The following is a 25,310-nucleotide window of genomic DNA, read 5'->3' as shown; positions in this document are numbered from 1 at the left end:
AGAGAGGGATAGAGAGAGAGGGGGGGCAGAGAGATAGAGAGAGGGGGACAGAATGAGAGAGAGACAGAGAGATACAGAGAGAGAGAGAGAGAGAGAGAGGGACAGAGAGAGATAGAGAGATAGAGAGAGAGTGGGACACAGAGAAAGATAGGGAGAGATAGAGAGAGAGAGGGACACAGAGAGAGATAGGGAGAGAGAGGGATACAGAGAGAGATAGTGAGAGAGAGAGAGGGACACAGAGAGAGATAGGGAGAGAGAGGGATACAGAGAGAGATAGTGAGAGATAGAGAGAGAAGGAACATTATGTGGATGAATGCACCATCATTTACATTCACATATAGTCATCAGACTCTTCTCCACTGTGACTCAAAATCAAGCAAATAGTGACATTTAGGGAAAGACAGTGAAGGCAAAGTGCCCTGAGAAAATAAGCTTTCAGTTTCGTGATAACTTAATATATTTTCACACACACACACACACACACACACACACACACACACACACACGCAGCTATCCTGTGATCAAAAAACAATTTATCCTACTGTGGCTAAATATGCATATGATAATGCACTTTTCAAGTGAAACATTCTGTGAGTACTGATAATATATCCCATAAAGCAGTAATGGCCTTCACACATTTTAACAAAAACAGATGCAAGAGTGAAAGAGAAGGGAACCAACTAACGCCATAACCAAACTACTGGTCGAGAATATCTAAGTCACTACTATCTGATCCTCCTTTTCTTTCCTCTGTAAGATGCCTAAGGTGCCTTTCCCTCAACCTACCTTACCTGGCAGAGGTTAGATTCCCACATATACTGATATAACCTTACCTCTTCTGTATATCACTTTGGATAGAGGCACCCTTAAATGAGTAAACATGAGAAATGTAGGAATAGTCTGTGGGTACAGTAGGTCCCTGCACCCCTTGGTTTAGTTTTCAGCAATCTATGATTCAGCAATCTATGATTCAGCAATCTATGATTTAGCATTCTCAGATTCAGCAATCTCTTTCAGCAATCTATGATTCAGCAATCTCAGATTCAGCAATCTAAGATTCAGCAATCTCTTTCAGCAATCTATGATTCAGCAATCTCAGATTCAGCAATCTATGATTGAGCAATCTCAGATTCAGCAATCTCTTTCAGCAATCTCAGATTCAGCAATCTAAGATTCAGCAATCTCTTTCAGCAATCTCAGATTCAGCAATCTCAGATTCAGCAATCTCTTTCAGCAATCTCAGATTCAGCAATCTCAGATTCAGCAATCTAAGATTCAGCAATCTCTTTCAGCAATCTCTTTCAGCAATCTCAGATTCAGCAATATCAGATTCAGCAATCTAAGATTCAGCAATCTCTTTCAGCAATCTCTTTCAGCAATCTCAGATTCAGCAATCTCAGATTCAGCAATCACTTTTAGCAATCTCTTTCAGCAATCTCAGATTCAGCAATCTCTTTCAGCAATCTCAGATTCAGCAATCTCTTTCAGCAATCTCAGATTCAGCAATCTAAGATTCAGCAATCTCTGGTCCCTTAAAAACAAACGGCTTTGTCTTCTTTACCCTTTGTCATATTCAAGGTGGCACAAATACTACAAATGTAAATAAAAATCAATGTTATTTCTGCACACTGACTCACATATCTGGCATACAATAAGTCAGTCCAACAGTGAGTAACTGAGCACAAATCCAAATGAAAAGTATCCTTGCGCTTATCTCAAGACAGAAGCCCGATGTACGGTACTTTAGAGTGTGTGTGTTCTCCACTATGCTCCATGATTACTGCAGTGGCAGGCCGCCTCTGACAGGACTGTCTGGGATAATGACCTTTATTGACAAGCTCTTTTACCGCCTCAACAGAATCACAAAACCCTGTCAACCCCGTCAGATTAGAGACAAAACTGGAACTCCCAGATGTACTGAAAACGTAAGCGATGATCTTCTGTGATAAGGTCGGGATTGGTTACTCAGGGGAGGGCTTGATGCCTGCGGGAGAGAAGGGGATCCGTGGAGTGGAGAGGAGAGGAGAGGAGAGGAGAGGAGAGGAGAGGAGAGCCGCAGGGTGTGATGAAGTGTGTTTGGATTTGTTCTCAGGTGTACTGGACCCTGGCTAAGCCCCAGCCAAGCACAGACCAATGATAAGGGCTCTCCAGGGTGCTGCTACTGCCTGTGGGAAGTGTGTGTGTGTTTGTGTGTGTGTGTGTGAGAGAGAGAGTCTGTGTTTCTACTGTGTTTGGGTGTATGCTTGTGTCTTTGTGAGTGTTTGTTTGCTTGTATGTGTATGCTTGTGTCTTTTGTGAGTGTTTGTTTGCTTGTGTGTGTGTGTGTGTGTGTGTGTGTGTGTGTGTGTGTGTGTGTGTGTGTGTGTGTGCATATACGTGCTTAGGCCAGCTGCCCTGTGCTAGCCGCATGTGTACACATCTGTGTCCACCCAGTTGATCCGCTGGTAGAGATGCCTCAGACGTGCAGGATTAAGCCCCCACCCAATGAGACCCATGCAGACCCCATTTCCACCCGCTCGATGGAGACTGTCCTCCATTAGAGCCCAGCGTCGCGAGCGCCATGGATCCACACACACACACACACACACACACACACACACACACACACACACGCACACACACACACACACACACACACACACACACACACACACACACACACACACACACACACACTTACCCCATCTCCCAGTGTTAACAAGCGCTCTGTCCCACAGCGTCACAGAGCCGTGTAATTCCCCCCATTACACAAGCCCACGCATCGCTGTGCCTCCTAGCCCTCCATATCACCCCCACCTCTCCCTCTCCCTCTCTCCCCAGGCAAGGCACAGAACTACAGAGAGGCCCAACCCAAAGCAGGTCCACTGGCCAATCTACATGATTACACTTAACTCTGCCAGAGGGGTTACTGTCACCTGTTCGATCGAACTCAGCTGCAGCTACTCAGGAGCCTGGTAGAGCCAGACAAACATTCACAATGTGTTTCACTATTAGTCGTTTATGCACTGTATGTGTGAAATACTATACTATACTATAAGCATGGTGAGTGGGCTGGGAGCAACAGGTGGGCTGAGGCAGGGTAGCCAATCGGAAGGGTTTACATAAAACCCCCCTCTGTTTGCGTTTAATTAAACACGATTCTGTGTGTGTTTGGCTCAAAGGGGTTTAAAGCGCGCCAGCAGCTAGTCCTCTGATGATGGTGGTGTGACTGAAGCGTGAGGCAGTGCTTTTATCGTGTGTGTGTGTGTGTGTGTGTGTGTGTGTGTGTGTGTGTGTGTGTGTGTGTGTGTGTGTGTGTGTGTGTGTGTGTGTGCGGGGGGTAGGGTGGGGATACATACGTGTCGGACACTTTCCTGTAGTTGGAGGGGCATGAGAAGGACAAACAGCGGAAGCCCCCCTGGATGTTGAAGCAACTCTCCGACAGGGAGCAGTTGTGGGACCCAATGGCACACTCATCAACATCTGAGGAAAATACACAACATCTCAGTGAACACCATACTTATACTCTCCAGAGGATCACAAAGAACACCACAATAAGAACACCTCAGTAACAACAGAACCCCCACCCCCACCCAGAGCCTTGGTGAGTCAACAACGAAAATTATGCTTTTTGGAAGAAGTTTGAAATAATTGCTCATTCACCACTCGGCAAACAGTCATTCTCCCGCTCCGTGGAGGGAATTTGTTCCCCATGAATTGTCGGCACAGTTGCAAACAGCTACAGTGAACGAACAGCTACAGTAAGCATGAAAAGCTCCTTGCAGCCTTTGGGTGGGGTAGAGAGGCCAGAGAGAAGGAGGTGAGAGCTCGCTTCACCCAAAACTTTGGTTGCCAGCCTTTCAACAACTGTTTTTATTCCACTGGGAGTTCCTCATAAAGCTTTGAATAGGACTATTTGAATGTAACCAGAACTCTTAAATGTCTCGCCGGCAGAGATGGGTCGAAATAACCCTTTTATTCTAACAATTACATTTCACGAGTGCTCATGGTGCTTTAGAGAGATAAAAACACACGGAGCGAAAGGGGGGAAAATCACTCCCTTTTTTTCCCCCTACGTGTAATGCCTCATGAATCACACTGCTAGCAATCAGCGCCGCCGAAGTCCCCTTTGTCGGGGACAACTCCAATCACCGGTGAGCGCACGAGCCGAGACTCACCCGGCCGGGAGTCAATAGAGCAGCGGCCTCGCAGCCCCCATTAATTATGCATCTCATCTTACGGATGCAAGGCCCATTCCAGCTCGTCAGCTCCGATGCCTGCTCTAATTCATTCACTACTTGCAAATTTTAACCTTTGGGAATCTGCAAGCAGGCAGGTGGTCAGGCAGGCAGGCAAGGCGGTTAAGACAGGCTCTGCTCTCCCGGGCTGGGTGCCGAAAGAGCAGAGGCTCATCTGAAATGTGTTAGTCAGGTACCAGTGCAGAACACGAGGAGGATGGGAGGGATGGCTAGTGTGCATTAGAGAATCCAGTTTCTTGTGTGTTAAAGAAGCAGTTAGCTAACTTAGTTCCCACACGAAAGCTGTGAGAAATGTCATTTTAAAGAACCGTCGTATTCCATGTTGATGTTGTACGTGCGTACGAGGTTCACGCCCTGAAGTGTAAAACTGGTCCGTTTTGAAATTAATCCCTTTCATTTATGAAGTTGGTCCTCCCTTTATTTTTGATCCAAACCTGAAATAACTTAATGGAAGAACTTATATGTGCATGGGTGTGTGTACGTGCATGCATTTGTATTTGTGTATGCATTTATGACTTCCGGTGTGTATGTTCGCATGTGTGTGTGTGTGTGTGTGTGGGTGTATGTGAGTGTGTCTATGTGAGTGTGTGTATGTGTATGTGAGTGTGTGCGTGCGTGTGTGTGTGTAGGTGTATGTGAGTGTGTGTATGTGAGTGTGTGTATGTGAGTGTGCTTCCATACCTCTGCACGTGCGGCCATTAGGTGACATGCTGTAACCGCTGGGTGGGCAGGCGCACTGGTAGCTGCCAGGGATGTTCACGCACTGGAAAGCACACAGGTGTCCGATGCTTTGCGAGCACTCATCAATATCTGAAATGTACCACACACACACACACACACACACACACACACACACACACACACACACACACACACACACACACACACACACACACACACACACGTCATTTCATCCATCACACTAAGACCTCTATCAATACACCCCACTAGCATTTCTAAAAAAAGAGAACTGTGACTGCATATGCTTTATTATGTGTGTGAGTGAGTATCCTTCTATGGGTTTGTGTGTGTGTGAGTGAGTATCCTTCTATGGGTTTTGTGTGTGTGTGAGTGAGTATCCTTCTATGGGTTTGTGTGTGTGTGTTGTGTGTGAGTGAGTATCCTTCTATGGGTTTGTGTGTGTGTGTGTGTGTGTGTGAGTGAGTATCCTTCTATGGGTTTGTGTGCGTGTAAGTGTGTGTGTGTGAGTGTGTATCCTTCTATGGGTTTGTGTGTGTGTGAGTGAGTATCCTTCTATGGGTTTTGTGTGTGTGTGAGTGTGTGTGTGTGAGTGTGTATCCTTCTATGTGTGGGGGTGGGGGAAGGAGGGTTTAACTTGCACTTCAGCAGTTACATTCCTGCACTTCTTTTTCCTTTCTAGGTCGTTTTTCAAATTTTTATGTAAAGTAGTATTTATTGTTACACCATGTTCTTTATTGCTCTTAGCTTGACTGTTCTCTCCATTGTACGTCGCTTTGGACAAAAGCGTCTGCTAAATGACTAAATGTAAATGTGAATGAAGGTACTTTGATGTGCAGCACATAAACCACAAGAATCTGGATGAAAGGCCAATTAGAGCACCTATATCCTGTGTGTGCATGTCGTGTGTGTGTGTGTGTGTGTGTGTGTGTGTTTGTGTGCATGTGTGTGTGCGCACGCGCACCTGTGTGTGTGTGTGTATGTGTGTGTGTGTGTGTGTGTGAATGTGTGTGTCTGTGTGTGCACACACGTCTGTGTGTGTGTGTGCTTGTGCCTCTCTCTCTTTGTGTATGTGTGTGTGTGTGTGTGTGTGTGTGTGTGTGTGTGTGTGTCTCTCTCTCTCTCTCTTTGCGTGTGTGTGTGTTCTGGGTGGCCTCGTGAAATGAAAGTGACATAAGCTGCCAGCTACCTCTGGCCTCTGTCATCAACCCTCTTGTCCAGAGACAGTACTCTAAGGCCTCACTCAAGGAAACATTATCTCATGCTTCAATCAATACCTTCACTACATCTCATCCGTTTTTTCTCCGCTGTAAGTCCTCTCTGAAATGAACTTGTCCTATTAGTCCTATTTGGAAATAACTTAAGCAGGTGTATCTAACAGACAGACCTGCCACGGGGAATCAATAGAGATATGCAATTCTGGAGGGGGGGGGGGGGGGGGGGAATCAGCTGTCTGGGAGATAAAGGTGTTATTACAGCCGTTATTAATAATTACTTCTGTTGGACTGTTGGAAAAATGGTTTTAATATCAGATTAAGTTTACATGTTCATGTTTTGTTTGTTGTTTGCTATATTCTCATATTCTATCCTTTGGCAGGATGTGTTGTAGAGACTCATTTAATTCTGTTGACTAATTCTACTGTGAATCTCCTGAAGCCCTATGGGAAGAATCTTCCAAAAGGGCAGAGCGATTAATTCAGTTATTGTGACTATGGCCCTTTTGTTGAAGCCTATTGACTACTGTTGTATCGACCTGTTAAAATTTCATTAAAGAGTTTATGAAATCCAATGCAACAAAGCAAACTGCCTTTTCCAGGTATTTTTTTACTCAACGGTCTCAATCTAAACTTCAGCTTCTGGGTATGTGAGTTCAGGAACATTCCGCAGCAGTCAATGAGGGTGCAGGTGAAGTTCTGAGTTCTGCAGAGTTCTATTCTGAGTTCTACAGAGTTCTACCTACCCTCACAAGTGTGGCCGTCCTCCTTCAGATAGAAACCCTGTTTGCAGTAGCACTGGTAGGAGCCGTAGATGTTGGCACATTCTTGGCTGCATGCATTGGTGTCGCACTCATTCACATCTGAGCAAAAGGCACAAGGTGTTACAAGGACAATGTTAATCCAATTAGAGAAAAACTTACATTCAGAAAAGGGAGCACATTCTTCACATGTTATGACTGTAATGGCCAACAGTTAATAACAGCCATTTTCCCATAACATTGTATGTCATGTGCTAATAGGCCGTCATGTTTGTGACATTGTTATGCCAGCCTTTAATAATTAGACATTTACTGTCATGAAACCTTGTGACAGTACAAGCCATCTGCCATGACCCGTTTATGACATTCATTGCTATACCAGTCGAACGCCAGAAGATCAATATTCCAATAAAGCTCTTTTTTTGAGTGAGACTGTTTAGGACATCACTGCCAATGTCACTGAGCCTAAATGGCTGTCTTCACCTACACAGCGTCCACACTGTTGTCTATTTTTACTCAAACACTCGGAAGAACGGCGCTCTGGTCAGCTCCCCACACAACAGCTCTGGCACTACTTCCCAGCCTGGACCTTGAAACAACCCGCCCCTCATCATACTTAGATAAAAATGACTACACCTCCACAATATGAGAGGAGAAGTTTAAAAAAAACACCAACACCCTTGATGAAGTTCCTTAAATAACTGGTTTGACAGCGTTGGGGGACAGAGTGAGGCACTTTAAAGGGCACCGTGTCTCTCTGAGGCACAGGCAGAGGCAGAGGCAGTCTCTGCGGATGGGCTGTCTCGTGGCTGACAGCCTCCACCTGTGAGCCGAGTCATTAGGCTGCATCACAGCAATGCGGATCCGCCACAGAGACCTGACAGGAAGTTCATCCGTTCAGAACCAGTACAGGCAGTTTGGAGCTGTACCTTAACAAAAGACTTGATGAGAGGCAGAACGAAGCAGTTCTACAACCATATCTGCTTTAGGGACAAATTTGGAAACGACATCTGCGAAATGCACTATGTATGTGTCGCAACCGGGGTAGCAGGGTGCATTACTCTCTGCCACCCGATCACTGTGTCGTCAATGATTACATACTTTAGAAGCATCAGGCATGTGGACCAGACAGGAAGTTGCATTCAGATGCAGACAGGCCTGAATGATTCCCATAAACAGTGGCTTATAAAAGCAGGATGAGCCTTTATGGTGAGGTCACTCTTGCAGACTTTGCAATCACATTGTCCCCAATTAATTCCCAGGGAATAAACAAGTACTCTGAAACTGACCTAAAAAAAAAGGCTGTTATTTGGTCGTTTTTCACTAAGCACACTGTTTAGGAACCTCTACAAACACTGTGTGGAGTCCTTGTCAGTAACGATTGAGTGAAAAAAAGGTTCTCGGGGGGGCACTGTGGCGCAAGCAGTAGCCCCGACCATATACGGGCTTGAACGCCCACGGGGACACAGGTTCGAATCCGACCCGCTGTCATTTCCCGATCCCACTCCCCACCTCTTCTCTCCATCTCATTTCCTGTCCAAACCTTCACTGTCCTATCTGAATAAGGCACAAAGCCCCAACACAAATCTTTAAAAAGAAACAAAGGTTCTCTTTTGCTTCTGAAGAGCAAAAAAAATCTAAATACAAGTTCCAGAAACTCCAGATGTGTGTGTGACCGTGTTTGTGTTGTCTCTTGCTGTACCTTCGCAGTTTTTGCCATCGAAGGCCAAGGAGAAGCCGGCGGTGCAGGAGCACTGGTAGGAGCCCGGCGTGTTGTCGCATGTCTGAGCACATAAGCGACCCGGGTAATGCCAGCACTCATTCACATCTGCACACACAGGAGAAAGATTGAGAGAGAGAGGGAGAGAGAGAAGGAGAGAGAGAGAGAGAGGGAGAGAGAGAGAAAGATGGAAAGGGAGAGGGAGAGGGAGTTACACTTTGTGGTTGTGGTTGTGGTTGTGATTATTCTTGTTAACGACATTTGACTGATTGGTACATTTCCGTTTACGTTTTTTGTTTGTTTCATTTTGTACACACATACCTGTCTTGGCAACACGTGATGGACATAATAATAATACTCGTTTAATGAAGAGAGAGAGAAAGAAGTAGCCGTATGTACAAAATGTCTTCTGGTATATTTTCCACTTCAAAAACACACATTTGTGTGTGGAGAAAGCCTTCCAAGGCTACACTACACTATCGATTCAAAAGGAGTGAGACCAAGCAGCAGGATCATAAACCCTTCATGGGAGCACTCCATATGTATGCAGGGACATAAGAATGAGCATCACCAGGAGACAAGGCCACTCGTGTCTCCCTCATTGACATGCATGAAGCCATGCACACACACAGACACGCGGCTCCCTTTCTTCACCAGTCTCCGCACATGATGTACCTTTCAATTTTTGGCAGTCGGTAGAATGCTCCAATCAATGGAGCTAATTAAACTGCATTTATTTCCAGTTTATTGAACCAATTTGTGCTATACTTACAGGCAATTTATTACTAGCTGTGTATTAGTTTATTATGTATGCCATAAATATATGCTATAGATATAAAATAGCACTATTTATGCTGGTAAGACATTTTTTTGTCCTTTTTGATACATCAAATCCATCCAATGAGAATGCTAATTGGTCTTATTCATAAAAGAGTCTCAGGTGGAACATGTGTGGGTTCTCTTTTGAGGATAGGATATAGAATGCCAGGGTATATATGCTAAGAAAGGGCCAAAACCCTTTCAGAGTCGGTTGCTTCTTGGGAATCCACTTAGCTAAATGAAGACATTAGCTCACTCTAAACACACTGAAGTGCCCATGCGTTATTCATTTAGCTAGTTCATTACACCGCGCCGCACCCAGCCTGCATAACATGGCAGACACAATGACAACAAAGTACATGAGCTGGATCTGAGCCAGAGGGCTTGTGTTAGCGCTGATACGCTAGCTCCCTCCCCAGCTCCCCTTAGCTCCAGCACACTCACCCACACAGGACTGGCGGATGGCGTCGAACTGGTAGCCTGTCTGGCAGTTGCAGCGGTAGCTGCCAGGGACGTTCTGACATATCTGCCCCTCTCCACAGCGGTGGATGCCCGTCTGACATTCATCAACGTCTGGAAACAGAAGAAAGGAAAAAGGACCATCTTTCCCTGGCAGGAGATCAACCATAAAGCCTCCCCCTTGTTATGTGCATACCAGCCCAGTCAGAGGGCTCTCTGGAGGGTAGGGGCACCGTGTAAGCGTGGGCTGCTCAGTAATTAGATGGCATGTCAGTCTGTTTTGACATAGGCTTCATCAATTCATGATGTCAAGACAGCTTAATTAGCAGGTTTGCGCTGCGGTATGGACACTATGGATTAGGCTACATCTATCTTGCACGGCTACACTACAACTTAATACCAGGCTTGAGAACTTCCTCATTAGTACGGAATTAATGTTGTCTCAAGGTTCCTCAGTCTATTCAGCTGTCTCCAGCTGCCATTAAAGGAGCTGTTGGATCCTTGCCAAATTAAAAGAAAATCTGTTTGAGTGCTAGCTACTCTGACAACTTACAACCCCCCTTTAACAAAAATAACCACCCTTAACCACGCATAACCCTAACAATGAACCTCCCTTACAACCAACAACACCCCTAACACCACTATGAGTAACTAACTAGTAGACTCAGTTCATACGCCACAAGTTCATACGCCACGAGAGGAAAAGGTTGCGGGACGCTGGCCAGCGCCGGCTCACTCAGCCGCTCGGCTCTCACCGATGCACCTGGCTCCGTCTGGGCTGGCGTGGTAACCCGGGCTGCACATGATCACCTTCCGCTGGCAGGTGTAGGAGCCCACCGTGTTGATGCAGTTGAAACCCGCGCTGCAGGGCTCCCCCAAGGTGCTACACTCGTCAATGTCTGGAGGAGTCGAGAAGAGGAGGAGGAGAAGAGAGGATGGATGGAGAAGGCAAAGCGGTTTCAGGGAGAGAAAGGCAGAAAAAAAGGAGAGATGAGGAGAATAAAAAAAAAGAATGAGATGGAGGAGAGGGGAGAGAATCAGTAGGTTTGAGCACAAGACAGACCGGGAGATTACATTCAGCGTTTCTATTCTTTGAACTGATGTGTAAAATGTTCATTTGTTTGGGTAAGTTTAAACAGTATAGTACTCCTATTAAGTAATGTGCCCACTGTTCTCAGTTCTATCCAATTCCACAAGGAGGCACTAGCGAGCCCTCTCTCAATGGGCAGCCCTTCTCTTACCAATGCAGTTGCTGTGTGTGTCCTGCGTGAACCCTGTATAACACCGCTGCTTAGGAACACAGCTGAACGATCCATCTGTGTTCTTGCACTCCGTAGTTGATCCACAGTTGTGTGTCCTCACCACACATTCATCGATGTCTGTGAGAACAAGAAGAAGAAGAGTAACACAACGAACACAACTATGCCTCCAGACATTTTTTCCATACTGAAACTCTACACTAGTAAGTCCACTATTGTCAGTCGTCATATACCCCGTTTTGTGTGTGAACAGAACAGAAGGGTGTTTCCTGGGCATCACTAAAAACGTATTTCTTATAAATATCTCATATATAATAAGATATTAGGAAAAATATATTTTCAATAACATACAGCTTTGTTTGTTGATATGTTCCAGTGTTTTTCCCACGCCTATGGTGCAGTATCTCTCTTTACTTGTGTGAATTCCGCCTTTCTGCCTGAAGGGGGCACTGTGGTTTAATTTCAGAGTGGCGGGTAATGAGCTCATGTTCTGACTAAGCCAAACTTGGAGCCTTTTTTTTCTCCTCTGAACTGAATATCTGACTTCTTCTACACAGCAACTTATTTTAAATGTTGCATGTCATTGGTTTTGTGAAGTAGTTCTACCGCCGTGTGATAGGCTACTCTTGTAAAAATACACCAGTGGGTGTGAAGCCCCTTGGCGGATATGTGAGATCTTAATCATCAGTTCTCTGGAATATGCTCTCTCATTTTAAGCGTGTAATTAGTTTACTCCCTCGTTAGCTGGTCAGCTACAGATTACCTTAATGATCGTCTACTCTTAATACTCTTGTGCTTGCCAAGGTCTGACGTGAATCACATATCTTGGAGAGCCAATTTAAGTGCGCTTTCCTATCTTCATTTCTCAAACTGATCGAGCCTTTCCCTGCATCTGCGGGGTCACTGCTCAGTCACGAGGCGGGTGACCGGACATCTGTCTGCTCGAAGAGAGAGAGAGAGAGAGAGAGAGAACGAGAGAGAGAGAGAGAGAGAGAGAGAGTGAGAGAGAAAGAGAGACGCACGAGCGCGACTGGGCGCGGAGTTCGCCACAAGAGAGAAACCGCACTCAGCTGCAGCTGGACACCGTGGCCAAGTTTAAAGTCCAGATAGATGAAATACCCCTGGCCCCCTCAACCTCACCTCAGCCACTCGAGATGCGAGTGAGGCTGCGGGAATGTCAAGAAGAAGTGCCTGCAGTTGTACCCTCGTGGTCAAGGGCCCCGTGGAAGCATTAAGCCAGCGCTGAGAAATCTGTTCATAATTGTCGATGGAATGACCTTGATGGCTGCCTCTCAAGATAGCGAGCTGGCACAGGGCCACCCCTTCACTGTGTTCCTCTTTAAAAGGGCCCTGCGTCGATGCTTGACAGGATGGATTTTATCGGGGGCTTTAGTGTGCTGTAGTGCTGGATACGCGCGTTGGCTCAGCAAAAGGAACGCCTTGAGTCTTTGGGTATGCAGGGAAACTTTGAAAACTTTTGTCTTTGTGTGCATAATTCATCATAAGAACCGCAAAGTGTTTTCATCAAGACTGTGTTTCTGGGATCCCCTTTTTATGAAAATAATATAGATCAATCACTCAATCAATATCTGTGGTGAAGAAGCACAGTTGCCATATGTCTAAGAATCACTGACTTCGGCTCTGTGTTCATCTTTGGGGAAAATGACATGCAGATCTATATCAGATCAATATCAGCTGCAGATGAAATCTCAAATAATGATGAATTATAAACCCCACATTTTTTTCTGATAAATGATGGAAATGGATGACTGCCCAGAGCGTTGTAATTCGAACCGCTCCGTGAGGCGGACCTAATAGGGTTTGGAGGCGCAGTGAATGCCGAGCGTTCGGCCCGGCAGAGAGAGTGGAGGAGGAGCAGTGCCAGGAAGGAGACCAAAAGTTCCGGCGTGAGTGAGGATGAATCCAGCAAGGGTGTGTGTGTGCCCACATGGCATCATATGGGCACGGGTGTGTGTGTGTCTCCCACATGGCATCATATGTGCACGGGTGTGTGTGTCCCCCACATGGCATCATATGTGCATGTGTGATACAACGTAAAAATCACAATGTTGTTTAAGCAATGAATGTGCTCAGGTGATCAAATGAGTTCAATGTGGTTCGACCAATGAATAGACTTAAATTAGTTAAAAGTGGTTCATACAATAAATGTGACGTGTGATTGGACGATACTCAAAAGTGGAAATGTTATGTGTGGTTTCACCAATGAATGTGTTTAGATGGTCGAATGTAAACATCTGTAAATGTTGTCCATGAATGGGCTTCTATGACCAAATGTGTTAAATAATAATAATAATAATAATAATCTAACCAACCTTCACAGACTCCATTCCTCAGCTGGTACCCTGGTGAACATGTGATCTGCCTCTCGCACACGAAGGCTCCCACCGTGTTCACACACCGCTCACTGGGCTTGCAGGTATGTGTGTTGGTGAGACATTCATCCACATCTACAGGGTGGGGAGAGAGAGAGAGAGAGAGAGAGAGAGAGAGAGAGAGCGAGCTTAAAATTTGGGTAAATATGCATGCGAGGCCAACAATAGAAGCACTTCAATACTGAGTTACAAAGGTTTCTTTTCACACACACACACACACACACACACACACACACACACACACACACACACACACACACACACACACACACACACACACACACACACACACACACACACACACACACAGACACATAAGGCGACTTTGACAGGATGGTCAAGCAAACTGACACAATGAAAAAGCGTGTGCTGCTCTGGCAAATGGACAGAAGTAAAGTTAACAAACACAGAGCTCATTCATCTGCATGGAAGCATTACAACATTGTTGGAAGAGTTGTGGAGGGTTGTGTGTTTTTAAGTGGATCACAGAACTGTTTACTTTATACTGCGCTGTGCTGTGCACTCCAAGGCCAAGATCATCAGTCATTACGAAGATCTCAGACAAAAAAAATGGAGGATGAAATAGATTATTCAAAACAGCTATTTGGAAAACAGCTATTTGGAATTTTTTGGGACCGGGGGAAAATTACTCCAGCTTTCCCCGACAGTGTCTGCTTCACGAGCCAAAAAACAGGCGAAAAAAAAAAAAATATGGAATAGATGGGAGAGTGGAGATGTCACATAGTGTTGCCTGTGAAAATAATTGCGGGGCCTGTTGCAAATGTTGTTGGCTTTATCTATTCTCTGTGAGTACACAAATAGGGAAGAACTGTGTTAAAGAGCATGACGTCCTTATCAGCACAATGCACAACTTGTAAACAGTGCGGGGAAATACTGATTTACAGCACGCCCCCCCCCACCCCCCCTCCCCTGCCAAAACGGGTGAGTCAGAGAGGCATGGAGCAGCAGATGACAGCATTATTGTGCTATGGAGATCAACCGCGCTGGGGCAGCAACCTCCCCTATCGTGTCATCATCAAGTGACGAGGGACTGATGGGTCGCCATGGAAGCACTGCGGGAGGTAAGGGATTGTGTGCGTGTGTGTGCAGGAGGGGGGTGTTGATATGTATGTGTGTGTGTGTGTGTGTATGTGTGTGCAGGAGGGGTGTGCTGATCTGTATGTGTGTGTGTGTGTGTGTGTGTGTGTGTGTGTGTGTGTGTGTGTGTGTGTGTGGGTGTGTGTGTGTGTGTGTGTGAGGGGTGTATTGGTCTGTGTGTGTGTGTGTGTGTGTGTGTGTGTTGATCTGTGTGTATGTGTGAGCAGGAGGGGTGTGTTGATCTGTGTGTGTGTGTGTGTGTGTGTGTGTGTGTGTGTGTGTGTGTGTGTGTGTGTGTGTGTGTGTGAGGGGTGTGCTGGTCTGTGTGTGTGTGCATCATGTCCTGTGGCAGTGGGCCAGCTCTGAAGATCATCCTCTGGATGTGGTGTAGAACACTCCGTCAGGACCTCCTTAACACAAATCTGCACGGTGGGGTGGCTTGTCTCCTACCTCCAAATAATAAAACACAGCGCCCCGACTCGACCAAAAAATGCCTGCTGCCCTCCTCCTCCCAACACACACATGATCCTGAAAGATGGAGGGGCTGCTTTTTCGGAGGCATCTAGGGGTCCAGCCTGCGCCTCCAGGGTCTCGTTCCTATCTTCAGGCGCTTCTTCTTCTTCTCCTTCCCTGGCCGTCGTCCAGACCCCCCCCCCCCCCAACCCCCAACCCCCCACCCCGCTGCTGGAAATGGTGCCACAGAGACTTTAATTTAACTATGTGCATCGTAGAGTCCTCCCTGCTCAAGCAGATGTCTGCAAGGGGGAAAAAAAGAGACTGAAGACAGAGATTTAAGACTGAGGAGGGGAGGGGAATGATGTGGTGTGTGTGTGTGTGTGTGTGTGTGTGTGTGTGTGTGTGTGTGTGTGTTGTGTGTGTGTGTGTGTGTGTGTGTGTGTGTGTGTGTGTGTGTGTGTGTGTGTGTGTGTGTGTGTGTGTGTGATGTGGGGACCGTGTTTCTTATGAGGACAAAACCTCTCTCTGTAGGCTCAGTGCTGCGCGGAGAAAAGCACAACCTTGATAGAGATCAGTTTATTAACTACACTATTTCCTCACCCAAAAAAGCCACATAAAAATAAATACCATATAAACACAGCTCTTGTCATCATGGGAAGCCCATTGGCAGAAGCGATTCACTTTGCCTTCAAAAAGCTCAAATGTCCCTCCTAGTTGGGTCCTTTGTGAGAGCTCGTTCCAGACACACAGGGACATCTTTTCTCTACATTGCAGTTTGTGCACATGTATGTGTGTATGTGTGTTTGCATCCCTGTGTTAGTGTGTATAGACTTCTGTGTGTTTTTGTATTAATGTGAGAATGTGTGTGAGAGAGTGTGTGTGTGTGTGTGTGTGAGTATGGGTGGGTGGGTGCATATGAGAATGTGTGTGTGTGTGTCATAGAGCATTCCTCATGAATGACTCCTCTCCTCAGAGTTTTCACCCATGTCAGTTCTTGACAGACGTGTGTATTTTCTCTGTCAGCGTGTTGCCGTGGTGAGGGTTGCCTGGTAGCAGAGGCGTTGGGTGTCGGCATCGTTTCCAAGGTTCTCACCCTTCGCGCACACACCCTACGTCTGCCAGATCATACACACATGCGCATGGGCACATTTTTACATGTACATTAATCGCACACCACACACAAAAAAAGACACAAACACACACAGAAAGAGAGTGACAGAGAGTGCATGTGTGTGTTTGTGAGAGAAAGAGAGAGATAGAAAGAGAGAGAGAGAGAGAGAGAGAGAGAGAGAGAGAGAGAGAGAGAGAGACTAGAAATTCTAGGAAAATGTAGCCAAACAAAGCAAGAGTAAGTGGGTTGGCAGAGTGTCACAGTAGGGAGGCAGAAGCCTCTGATGAGAGAATGGGCTGATGTCACACATGCACATTAACACACACACACACACACACACACACACACACACACACACACACACACACACACACACACACACACACACACACACGTTGAGAGAGAGAGAGAGAGAGAGAGACAGAGATAGAGAGAGAGAAACAAACAAATAAACACACAGACACAAAACACCTACATACATACACACACACACACACAGAGAGAGAGAAAGAGCAACAAACAAACAAACACACAGACACAAACACACACATACATACATACATACACACACACACACACAGAGAGAGAGAGAGAAAGAGAGAGAGAGAAACAAACACACACAGACACACACACACACACACACACACACACACACACACACACACACACACAGACATATATACATAGACACAGATACATAGACGCACACACTCCACCTCTATTCTTAAGTATCTCAAACGTTAGCTAAGGACTGCAAATATATCGGACATCTTCACTGGGGGAGTCTCATTCAGGCAGAGTCTCTTTTCCAGGGATGCCTTACACTCGAGATGATCGTAAATTTCAGCGGAGTTAAGAAGTTTTGGGGCCGGCACAATGCAATAAAAGCATCATAAAGAACACAGCACGCGGTCTCAAAGCACACCTCATCATAGCGCTATACATCATCTGTAACCAAATGCGTTACCTTTTTATCAACCCTCATTCAATCACTGCGGTCCTATTAAACAGAAATGCATTTTTCAAGCGTGTGCCAACAAAATGGCCAATGGCTTTTGAAGAGATACAGTAAGGACGATAAAGTAGTCAAAGCCAGATAACTCAGATGAATAACAAACATCCTGAAAATACAGGACGACGAGGCCAAGGTATGTGAACACACCCGATGGATGAACTCAGTGCAGGAGTGCAGATGTACTGGGTGAGTGTGGTAAATAAGAGAGATGAGATCGTCTCCAGAAGTACATGTCAAAGGGCATGCAGATAATCCACGTGATTTATATATCAGTGGGCGTCAGTGGTGGTGGTGGTGATTGTTAGGCAGAGAAGTAGCAGTGTGGCATTAGCAGCAGCAGCAGCTTCGTGACTGACAAGTAAGCTGTGAGGATTACAGATGGGCAGTCAATCGCTCTTCTCCTCCTCTCCTCTCCCCTCTCCTCTCCTGGCAGCTCCAGGGCTGCCATCCCAAATGACTCACAGTGCCCAGCGGGTGAAAGTGGCAGCAGCATGGTTTGTGTAGGAGACGTGCCTCTGGTTTGCCAACCCTTATGCTCTCCTCCCTGATGACATTTTGTGCCTGCCACTATCTACAGAACCTATAATGCTAGGCTAAAGCAAAACTAAACCAGGCTAGTCGAGCACCAGTGCTGATCTGTGGATACTACAGTAAGTGGGGATTGGAGGGTGTTACTGTATGAAAACGGTCACATCAGTAACCCCTCATCAAAACTGAGTAAAAGCGGTAAAAGTTAATGATGGCTCATTTAGTCCTACAACTGCACAGGCCACAGAGTAATGTGTGTGTGCTGTTTGATTCGGCCGGGGCCAGTTCCATGTCTCGATCATTGCGGACTTTGAGGTTTGAGCATTTTAATGAGATGTGACATGAAGCGTTACGTCATCTAACCCTCATGTTGTGTTTACAACGTGGTTACACTTGTGGTTCCAGTCAGAATTGACTAGTCAGAATGGGTCTGACAAAAATGTTAATAATGCTTTTTGTAAGCATTTGATTTAGATCTATTTTGATTGAGAGCTTTCTAAAAATACAAATCATTGTCTTTATGACAGTGTTAAAATAATTAAATATCATTTCTATTTTTGAAGCCTTATTTTAATGTTGCACCTCTTGGTTTTATTAAAAATAAGGGAAACTCACTAAGTATTTTAACATACACATACACTTATATCTTTGGTCAAAAATGACCAGTGTGATTTATGACAAAAATGCCCACCTATTCACCCAACTAACTGCATGAAATGTGACAACTTTACCATTTATTTTAAATACTCATAGTATTACAGTCTTGGATATTCATTTTAAAGTCCCAATCATTTTTGACTGGAGACACACTGAATGTAACAATTATTTGAAAAAAAGACTATAATGTATATAATATCTTTAAGTAGGTAGGGGGAAGGATGTCATGAATCCTCGTGAGTTTTTTATGAAAGACTGAAATTTCAAAATGGTCATTTTTGGTCGGAGCACAACATGAAGACTAACCACTAATACATGATCTCGCTGTTGATGTGTGTTTGGGAGTATTTCAAAACAAACCCACCCAGCAACCAAAGAGTTTTCTTTTCAGAACTGGAAACCAGAGGACAGATCCGAACCACAAGCAGATCCCTACTTGGGGACAAGAACACTTTATGTTCTGCCTCTGACTGCTTTTCATACCAACCTCATTCGTAAGGGGAAGGATGAAATTCCTCTGCTCACTCAAATAAGACTCGGTTAAGTGAACCAATAAGGCTGTGTGCGAACAGCATGTGTGTGTGTGTGTGTGTGTGTTTTGACCTACGCATACGTGTGTGTCTGTGTGCTTCAAGGCTTGGCAAACCAGTATCTTCCCTTTGGGTAATTGTGATGGGTTTGAAATGAGGCCACAGCGCTGCTTTCGACCGGTGGCTGTTCTCTTACCCACACACTGTCTATTGACATTGTGAATGAAGCCCTCGTCACACATCTCGTTGAGGCGGACGCAACGGTAGGACCCCTCCGAGTTCACGCAAAAGTCCCCGCGGGAGCAATTGTGTGTTCCTCCCCTGCATTCATTCACGTCTACAGGTAGACATGAGTCAGAGTGAGGCGGGTACACACACACACACACACACACACACACACACACACACACACACACACACACACACACGTACACACTAGCACACACAAACACAAATTCATGCCATCAGCGCAATTTAATACTGTACCTTTTACCCAACACAATTTAATGCCATTAATCATATCTGCAATGGCTTCCCAATAGCTGTAATGAGAGAATCCATTGAAATCCAGTGACACTTAAAAAACATACATCAGCCAGACTATAGATGATCAGTGCAGCGTACAGAGCATATTTGTACTTGAAAAAGAGCTGATTTAAATGGCTGTTTGGTTGGTGGTAAATGTCTTTGCCATCCCATTTGCTGTTTAAGGGCATCATGTATGTTTTAAGTGGCCCTGTTAGGCCTAATTTCCACCATGTGAATACACCCTATAAAACTGAAGCTATAAAACTGAATACTTCGGTGCTGTTGTCACAGCACAGTGAGCGAGACAATGGATCGGCTGACGCTGCTGTACCAGCTTCCTTGTGATATGCATTTCAGCATATTCCCTCAGACGCCATTCATAAATATCAACAACCGAATCATGTAGGAAAGGATAGCCCATAATGGGACATTGTTCTGGAGAGTCAAAGTCTTGTTTTTGGCTGTCTCCCCTGTAGTGTGACTAAATGATTAGGATCTTTAGAAAAAGGGGCTGTTTTCTTTCTTTTCGGGACAGAAATCAAACTTTGCCCACCCGTGCTGTAACATATGGGAACACTTTGAGAGAGTGAGAGAGGAGAGAGAGAGAGAGAAAGAGAAAGAGAGCGAGAGAGAGAAAGAGTCCCATTACAATTGACTTGATGTGATGGGGTCAGGATAGTGCTGGCTCAGCGAAAAACAAACGCACAGCATCCCGGGCTGTTATGATTGCACTAAAACTGTCCTCACGTGGACAACACTCCATTCACCATTCCCAAACACAGGCCTCATTCATCACATGACAATGGGCTGCCCCGGCTGCCACGGTGATGGAGAATCTATTTGACTTCCTCTGCCTGCGTATCAGTCAATAACAATGCGCTCGGTGGTGGGGAGAAGTACGAGGGTCGGCGCTCGAGTCACCTTTGGCTTCTCATGTCGAGACAAAAAACATCTATTTCCTCTACGAGAGTTCACCATCTCGGTCTTTAATCACAATTACTGTACACTGGAAAGGCTCAGGGAGAGGGCAATCCTTGGGGAACTCAGAGGGGCTTCGTTAGGAAGGGATGCAATTCACTGTTTCATTTAACTAACTGCTGTACCGTAAATCGCACGGTGGAAAAGGCAAACGCAAATAACCATACGGCCCAGTGTGCCGGCACACAGCATAACCCCTTAGACCCCCGGATCAGCTTACGGCCCTGACTGAGGCACTGCGACCAATTTTATTAGCCCTCTCCATCACCAATTTGGCATCTGTGTTTCCCTCACGTTGGAAAAAAAGAAAGCGAAAGTGCAGCTAGACGAATGTTTGATCAGGCTGAGAAATGGGGAAGAAGTTTAGCAGAGGTTTTTTTGCTGCTTGTTATTGCGGCCGCGGTTTGTAAAATGGAGCAATTGGCTATGCTTGGGCTGGTCTGTAGTCATCAGGGCTCTGCTGGTAAGACATGGCAGGTTATGAAGTCTAAATGCCATTACATCTACGAGGGTGCCCGAGTGACTGTGTCCAATTATAACACTGTCGGTCTGAATGTGAATCTAGCCTAGGAAATCTTTGTCGTGGGTCAGGTTTGGAGGTTGTGTTCTATTATGTGTGTGTGTGTGTGTGTGTGTGTATCTGTGTGTGTGTGTGTGTATCTGTGTGTGTGTGTGTGTGTATCTGTGTGTGTGTGTGTGTGTGTATCTGTGTGTGAATATGTAAGGGTTAATGGGTAGGTGCAGGCGGGTAAACCGGGGAAGAGACACAGGAGAGACAGTGATCCTCATTCATAAAAGTTGGCCATTGATTGGTGGAATATTTAGACAAATTTATGTTTTTATAAAGCGTTTGCATTATTTGTTTTGAATACATGATGCTTGCCGTGAACTCATTTATCTTCATGCTACAATATGCACCCTAAGGACTTTTTCAACCTGGGCCCTATTTTCCCCATGTTTTTGTGCCCACATTTGTACTAGGGACAAAAATGATAAAAATCAGTCCAGTATTGTTTTAGAGCGCTAAACGGCTATACAATGTAATACCAAATCTAAAAATAGAGCCCAGGTTGAAAACTACTTAGTCGTCCACACACTCTTATTTGCAAAATAGAGCTGTCGTTGGCTACGTTTCTAAAACAAGACAGGCATGCTGTGGCATAAAAAGAGCAAGGTGGGACATGTCAACATGTGGTCCTTATCAGCTAGGCTTACAACAGCCTACCACTGTACATTTACATGTTAGCTAGTTAGCTGACTAGCCACTAAAGTAGACTTTCAGTAACTTTAAGTGATTATGTACCAACTAGCTAAAGTAAAAAAAAACAAAAAAAACTATTTGCGCTCTACCATGTCTAAAGTTTTCAATAGAGAGCTAGCTGGCGCAGATTCTGGACTTTAAGGACCTAGAACATGGCTTTGCTACCAAAAGGGTGGAGCGGTTACCCACATAAGGGCATACATTCACAGCGTTCCTAGGGTTTGATGATGTGTTTCACTTTTTACATTTGCTCACTTAGCCTGACATGTGTCATTGTCAGCAGATCGTGTTTTACAGAATGCTGACTATTATATTTTATATATGATTGTTAACAACTCTAACCTAAAGTTTGTGTCTCCGTGCAGCGTGTGTCCGTGTGAGTGTGTATGTATGGTTGAGTCTGGGGTGATGTAAGCCTGCTTTTGTGTGACTTGTCAGAAGGTCATGTGCTTGTGTGTCATGCTCGGCTGAGTGACGGGGTTAACCCACATATTTCACCACTGTGGGATCACTGGCTGCTGAGACACTTACCTTCACAGGAGTGCCCGTCAGCCATCAGAGAGAATCCTGGGAAACAGGAGCATTTGGCACGACCCCCGGCTACAGAGCACCGCTGTGCACATGGGCCATTGCCTAGATGAAGTGAGGGAAAGAGAGAGCGAGAGAGAGAGAAATAGAATGAGAGAGAGAGAGACAGAAATAGAATGAAAGAGGCAGAGAGAGAGACAGAGAGAAATAGAATGAAAGAGTCAGAGAGAGAGAGAGAGACAGAGGTAAATAGAATGAAAGAGACAGACAGAGAGAGAGGTAAATAGAATGAAAGAGACAGAGAGAAAGAGAGAGAGAGACAGAGAGACAGTGGTAAATAGAATGAAAGAGACAGAGAGACAGAGAGAGAGAGAGACAGAGAGACAGAGGTAAATAGAATAAAAGAGACAGAGAGAGAGGTGAGAGTGAGAGAATCACTGTTATGACCTATGTTATGTGCTATACAAGCTGTTGAGTTTAGAGTCTGACTGACACAAAGACACATGGTCTGGACTTTCTCCTTTCTGAATTAATGTCTTCAATGCCTTTAGCATTTATTCAGGATGAGTGCCAGTTGAGCGTCCCAATTCGGTGACAGTATCACAATAGCATTATAATGTGCGGAAACAGCATATTATAAATATGGAATTCGGAAATATGCGGAGAGTTTAACTTGAGTGAACACAATGCAGACACCAAATTCATCAATGGCAAGACAACAGAGGAAATCGAAAAGCCGTCGGCCTCTAAAAGCCAGCCTGTGGGTTTACTGAGGCGCAGCACTCTGACTCGACTCCACAGTTTGAACGTTCAGCGAGTAATAAAAGACAGATGCCTCATTGGAAGTCATCAGCTTCACTGTCCCATTGTGGGAATCGCAACCGCGAGCAGCTCTACTGGAAGACCATCACAACCGCGAGCAGCTCTACTGGAAGTGCAAGTACGGCAATCCAGACAGGGGCGCAGATAGCACTGGGGACGGGGGGGACATGTCCCCCCCAGATTCATAGTGACCCTGATCCGTCCCCACCACTCTCCCTACGTAAGGCGACAATCATCAGTTAATAACTCTGCACAGCTGATTAGGCGATGTTAGCGTCCCCCCCAGTTCAAAAATCCCATCTGCACCGCTGAATCCAGACTATTCTCATTTGTAGTTCCACGTTTGGTGGAACGAGCAGGGGCGTCCCTCTCTACCTTTAAGAAGCATTTGAAGACCCAACTCTTCAGAGAGCACCTCCCTTCCTAACTTGCACTTCTACTAGCCTAGTAGAACTACCTTTTCACTACGTCCTGAAGAACCACGCCGAAAAAGGGCCGACTGGTTCCTCAATGCCGACGGTGACACCTTTGTGGTAGTGGACAACCTGCGCTGGATCCTGTCCAACCACACGCTCCCGAAGAGCCTGTCTACTTGTGGGCTGTGGACACCAGGTGGGTTTGTAACCGCGCTAGACAGACACCAAGGATTCAAATTAAAGTTGATCTCTTAGAGCGAGACATATCTTACAGTATATATCTGGGGACAAAGCGTGGGAAAATTTGGTCAAAATGTAGGTTTTGCACACTAGATCAGAATCCCCACGAAAATGTAAGAGCAGCTTTTACAGCACAATGTTGCCAAACTGATTGCCAATACATTCGTTTCTAAGCTAGTTCTTTTATTAGTGTCACGTCTGTTCTTTCTTAAATCTGGTCTCAGGAAGACAGGACAGATGATGTCCTATTCATAGACAGCCCCTCTGTCTAGGCCTGCTGTCAGACAGACAGGGACAGGGTAGAGACACAGCACAGCATTAGTGTGTCCCAGATGTTCGTAGGTGATGAGTTGTCCAGGCGCATCCGGCCCCTGACTGGCCCCTGATGGAACAGATGAACTTAACCCTCCCGAGGCCCTCGGAGCTGCCTCGCTGCCTAATATCAAACACTCCCTCCCCAAACCCCTCGCCCCAGAACCCACCATCACTCTTTCAAGATGTCCCTCTCAGCACCGCCAAGGCACATTAGCTCGGCCAATATTACATTTCCAACAAATCTTCCTCATCTAGCATAGAGATTAGAGGTTAACAGCGAGAGATAAGCCCCATCACGGAGATGGTTTTTTTTTCTCCGTTAGAACTGAGAGGTGTCTAGCAGCACAAATGAAGGGTATAAAGTAACTGAATAGCGGAACAAATCCCCAGCTATACTGATATATACACACCATAATCAGCCAGTTCCTTAGTGGGGCTTACCCACTCATTCTTTAACACAGAGGATTGAGGAGACCCTCTAGGTTCTGCTAGGCCTCAGAAAAGCCTGCGCATACTGTAATTCCAGCCCTGAATGTCAACAGAGAAAAGTAATTCGTCCCGCCATCTTTTGCCGGTGGCGAACTCCATCTTAAAAAATGAGGGGTATCTGCCAAAATGAAGGAGACAGATTCCTCTCGGGGGCAGTAAATGAGAAGTCCATCTGGGTGAGGAATTTTTCTGGGGTTTACCCACAGTAAAGATGTGAATGTCTTGTGGGTTAGGGTGTGGGGGGCTGTGGTGAGATCTTGGAGGCTGACACTGCTGGATTGAGGTTAGCGGTCGGAGAAATGCACTGCAATTACTGTGGTCTACTGAGGTAACCTAATAGTGGCTTATCTGAATTACCTGCACATGGGTTGAGGAGAACAGGGATCTGGGTGGTGGTGGTTGTGGTGGTGGTGAGGGAGGAGGAGGAGGAGGAGGTGGAGGTCGTTAGTCTGGAGGTCGTCTGCATGACAGGCCGCTCTTCTTCCTCACGCAGTCTGTTGTCTTCCTCCGAGTCCTCTGTGAACCAATCAGATCCACAATCAGATGAGATAAGTGCGCTGTGAAGTCGAGCGCTTCAGAGTCCCTGATATCTGATATCTGATATCTGATATCGGTGACATCCATTGGCAGAGGACGAGTCTGAACTTTGCCACTGAAAAGGAGATAAGATGATTACATTTGCTCAAACATAAAAGTTTGAATGTGGCTTTTCAGTACATTGGTTATGCTGTGACAGTCAATGAATTTCACATGTGCTCCAGGAATTACAGTACTTT

At 45.6% G+C, this 25,310-nt stretch overlaps 1 protein-coding gene across 2 annotated transcripts in view; it reads right to left on the bottom strand.

Moving 5' to 3' along the window:
* fbln2 (fibulin 2) overlaps nt 1-25,310 on the bottom strand; it is a 67,504-nt gene that overhangs the window by 1,789 nt on the left and 40,405 nt on the right. Inside the window, exons 7-17 of one of the 2 annotated variants that reach the window (XM_012838500.2) lie at nt 24,892-25,050; nt 22,256-22,357; nt 19,154-19,294; nt 13,503-13,637; nt 11,152-11,289; nt 10,666-10,809; nt 9,896-10,024; nt 8,615-8,740; nt 6,898-7,014; nt 4,920-5,048; nt 3,339-3,462 (exon numbers count right to left, since the gene is read on the bottom strand). In XM_012838500.2, the coding sequence (XP_012693954.2) occupies nt 3,339-3,462; nt 4,920-5,048; nt 6,898-7,014; nt 8,615-8,740; nt 9,896-10,024; nt 10,666-10,809; nt 11,152-11,289; nt 13,503-13,637; nt 19,154-19,294; nt 22,256-22,357; nt 24,892-25,050 (1,444 nt within the window). The remainder of the gene's footprint in view (nt 1-3,338; nt 3,463-4,919; nt 5,049-6,897; nt 7,015-8,614; nt 8,741-9,895; nt 10,025-10,665; nt 10,810-11,151; nt 11,290-13,502; nt 13,638-19,153; nt 19,295-22,255; nt 22,358-24,891; nt 25,051-25,310) is intronic. The other variant, XM_031567596.1, reaches the window with a different exon arrangement.

Source organism: Clupea harengus, chromosome 5 (genome assembly GCF_900700415.2).
Source record: "Clupea harengus chromosome 5, Ch_v2.0.2, whole genome shotgun sequence".
Classification (NCBI taxonomy): Eukaryota; Metazoa; Chordata; class Actinopteri; order Clupeiformes; family Clupeidae; genus Clupea; species Clupea harengus.
This window is presented reverse-complemented; position numbering and strand designations above follow the sequence as displayed.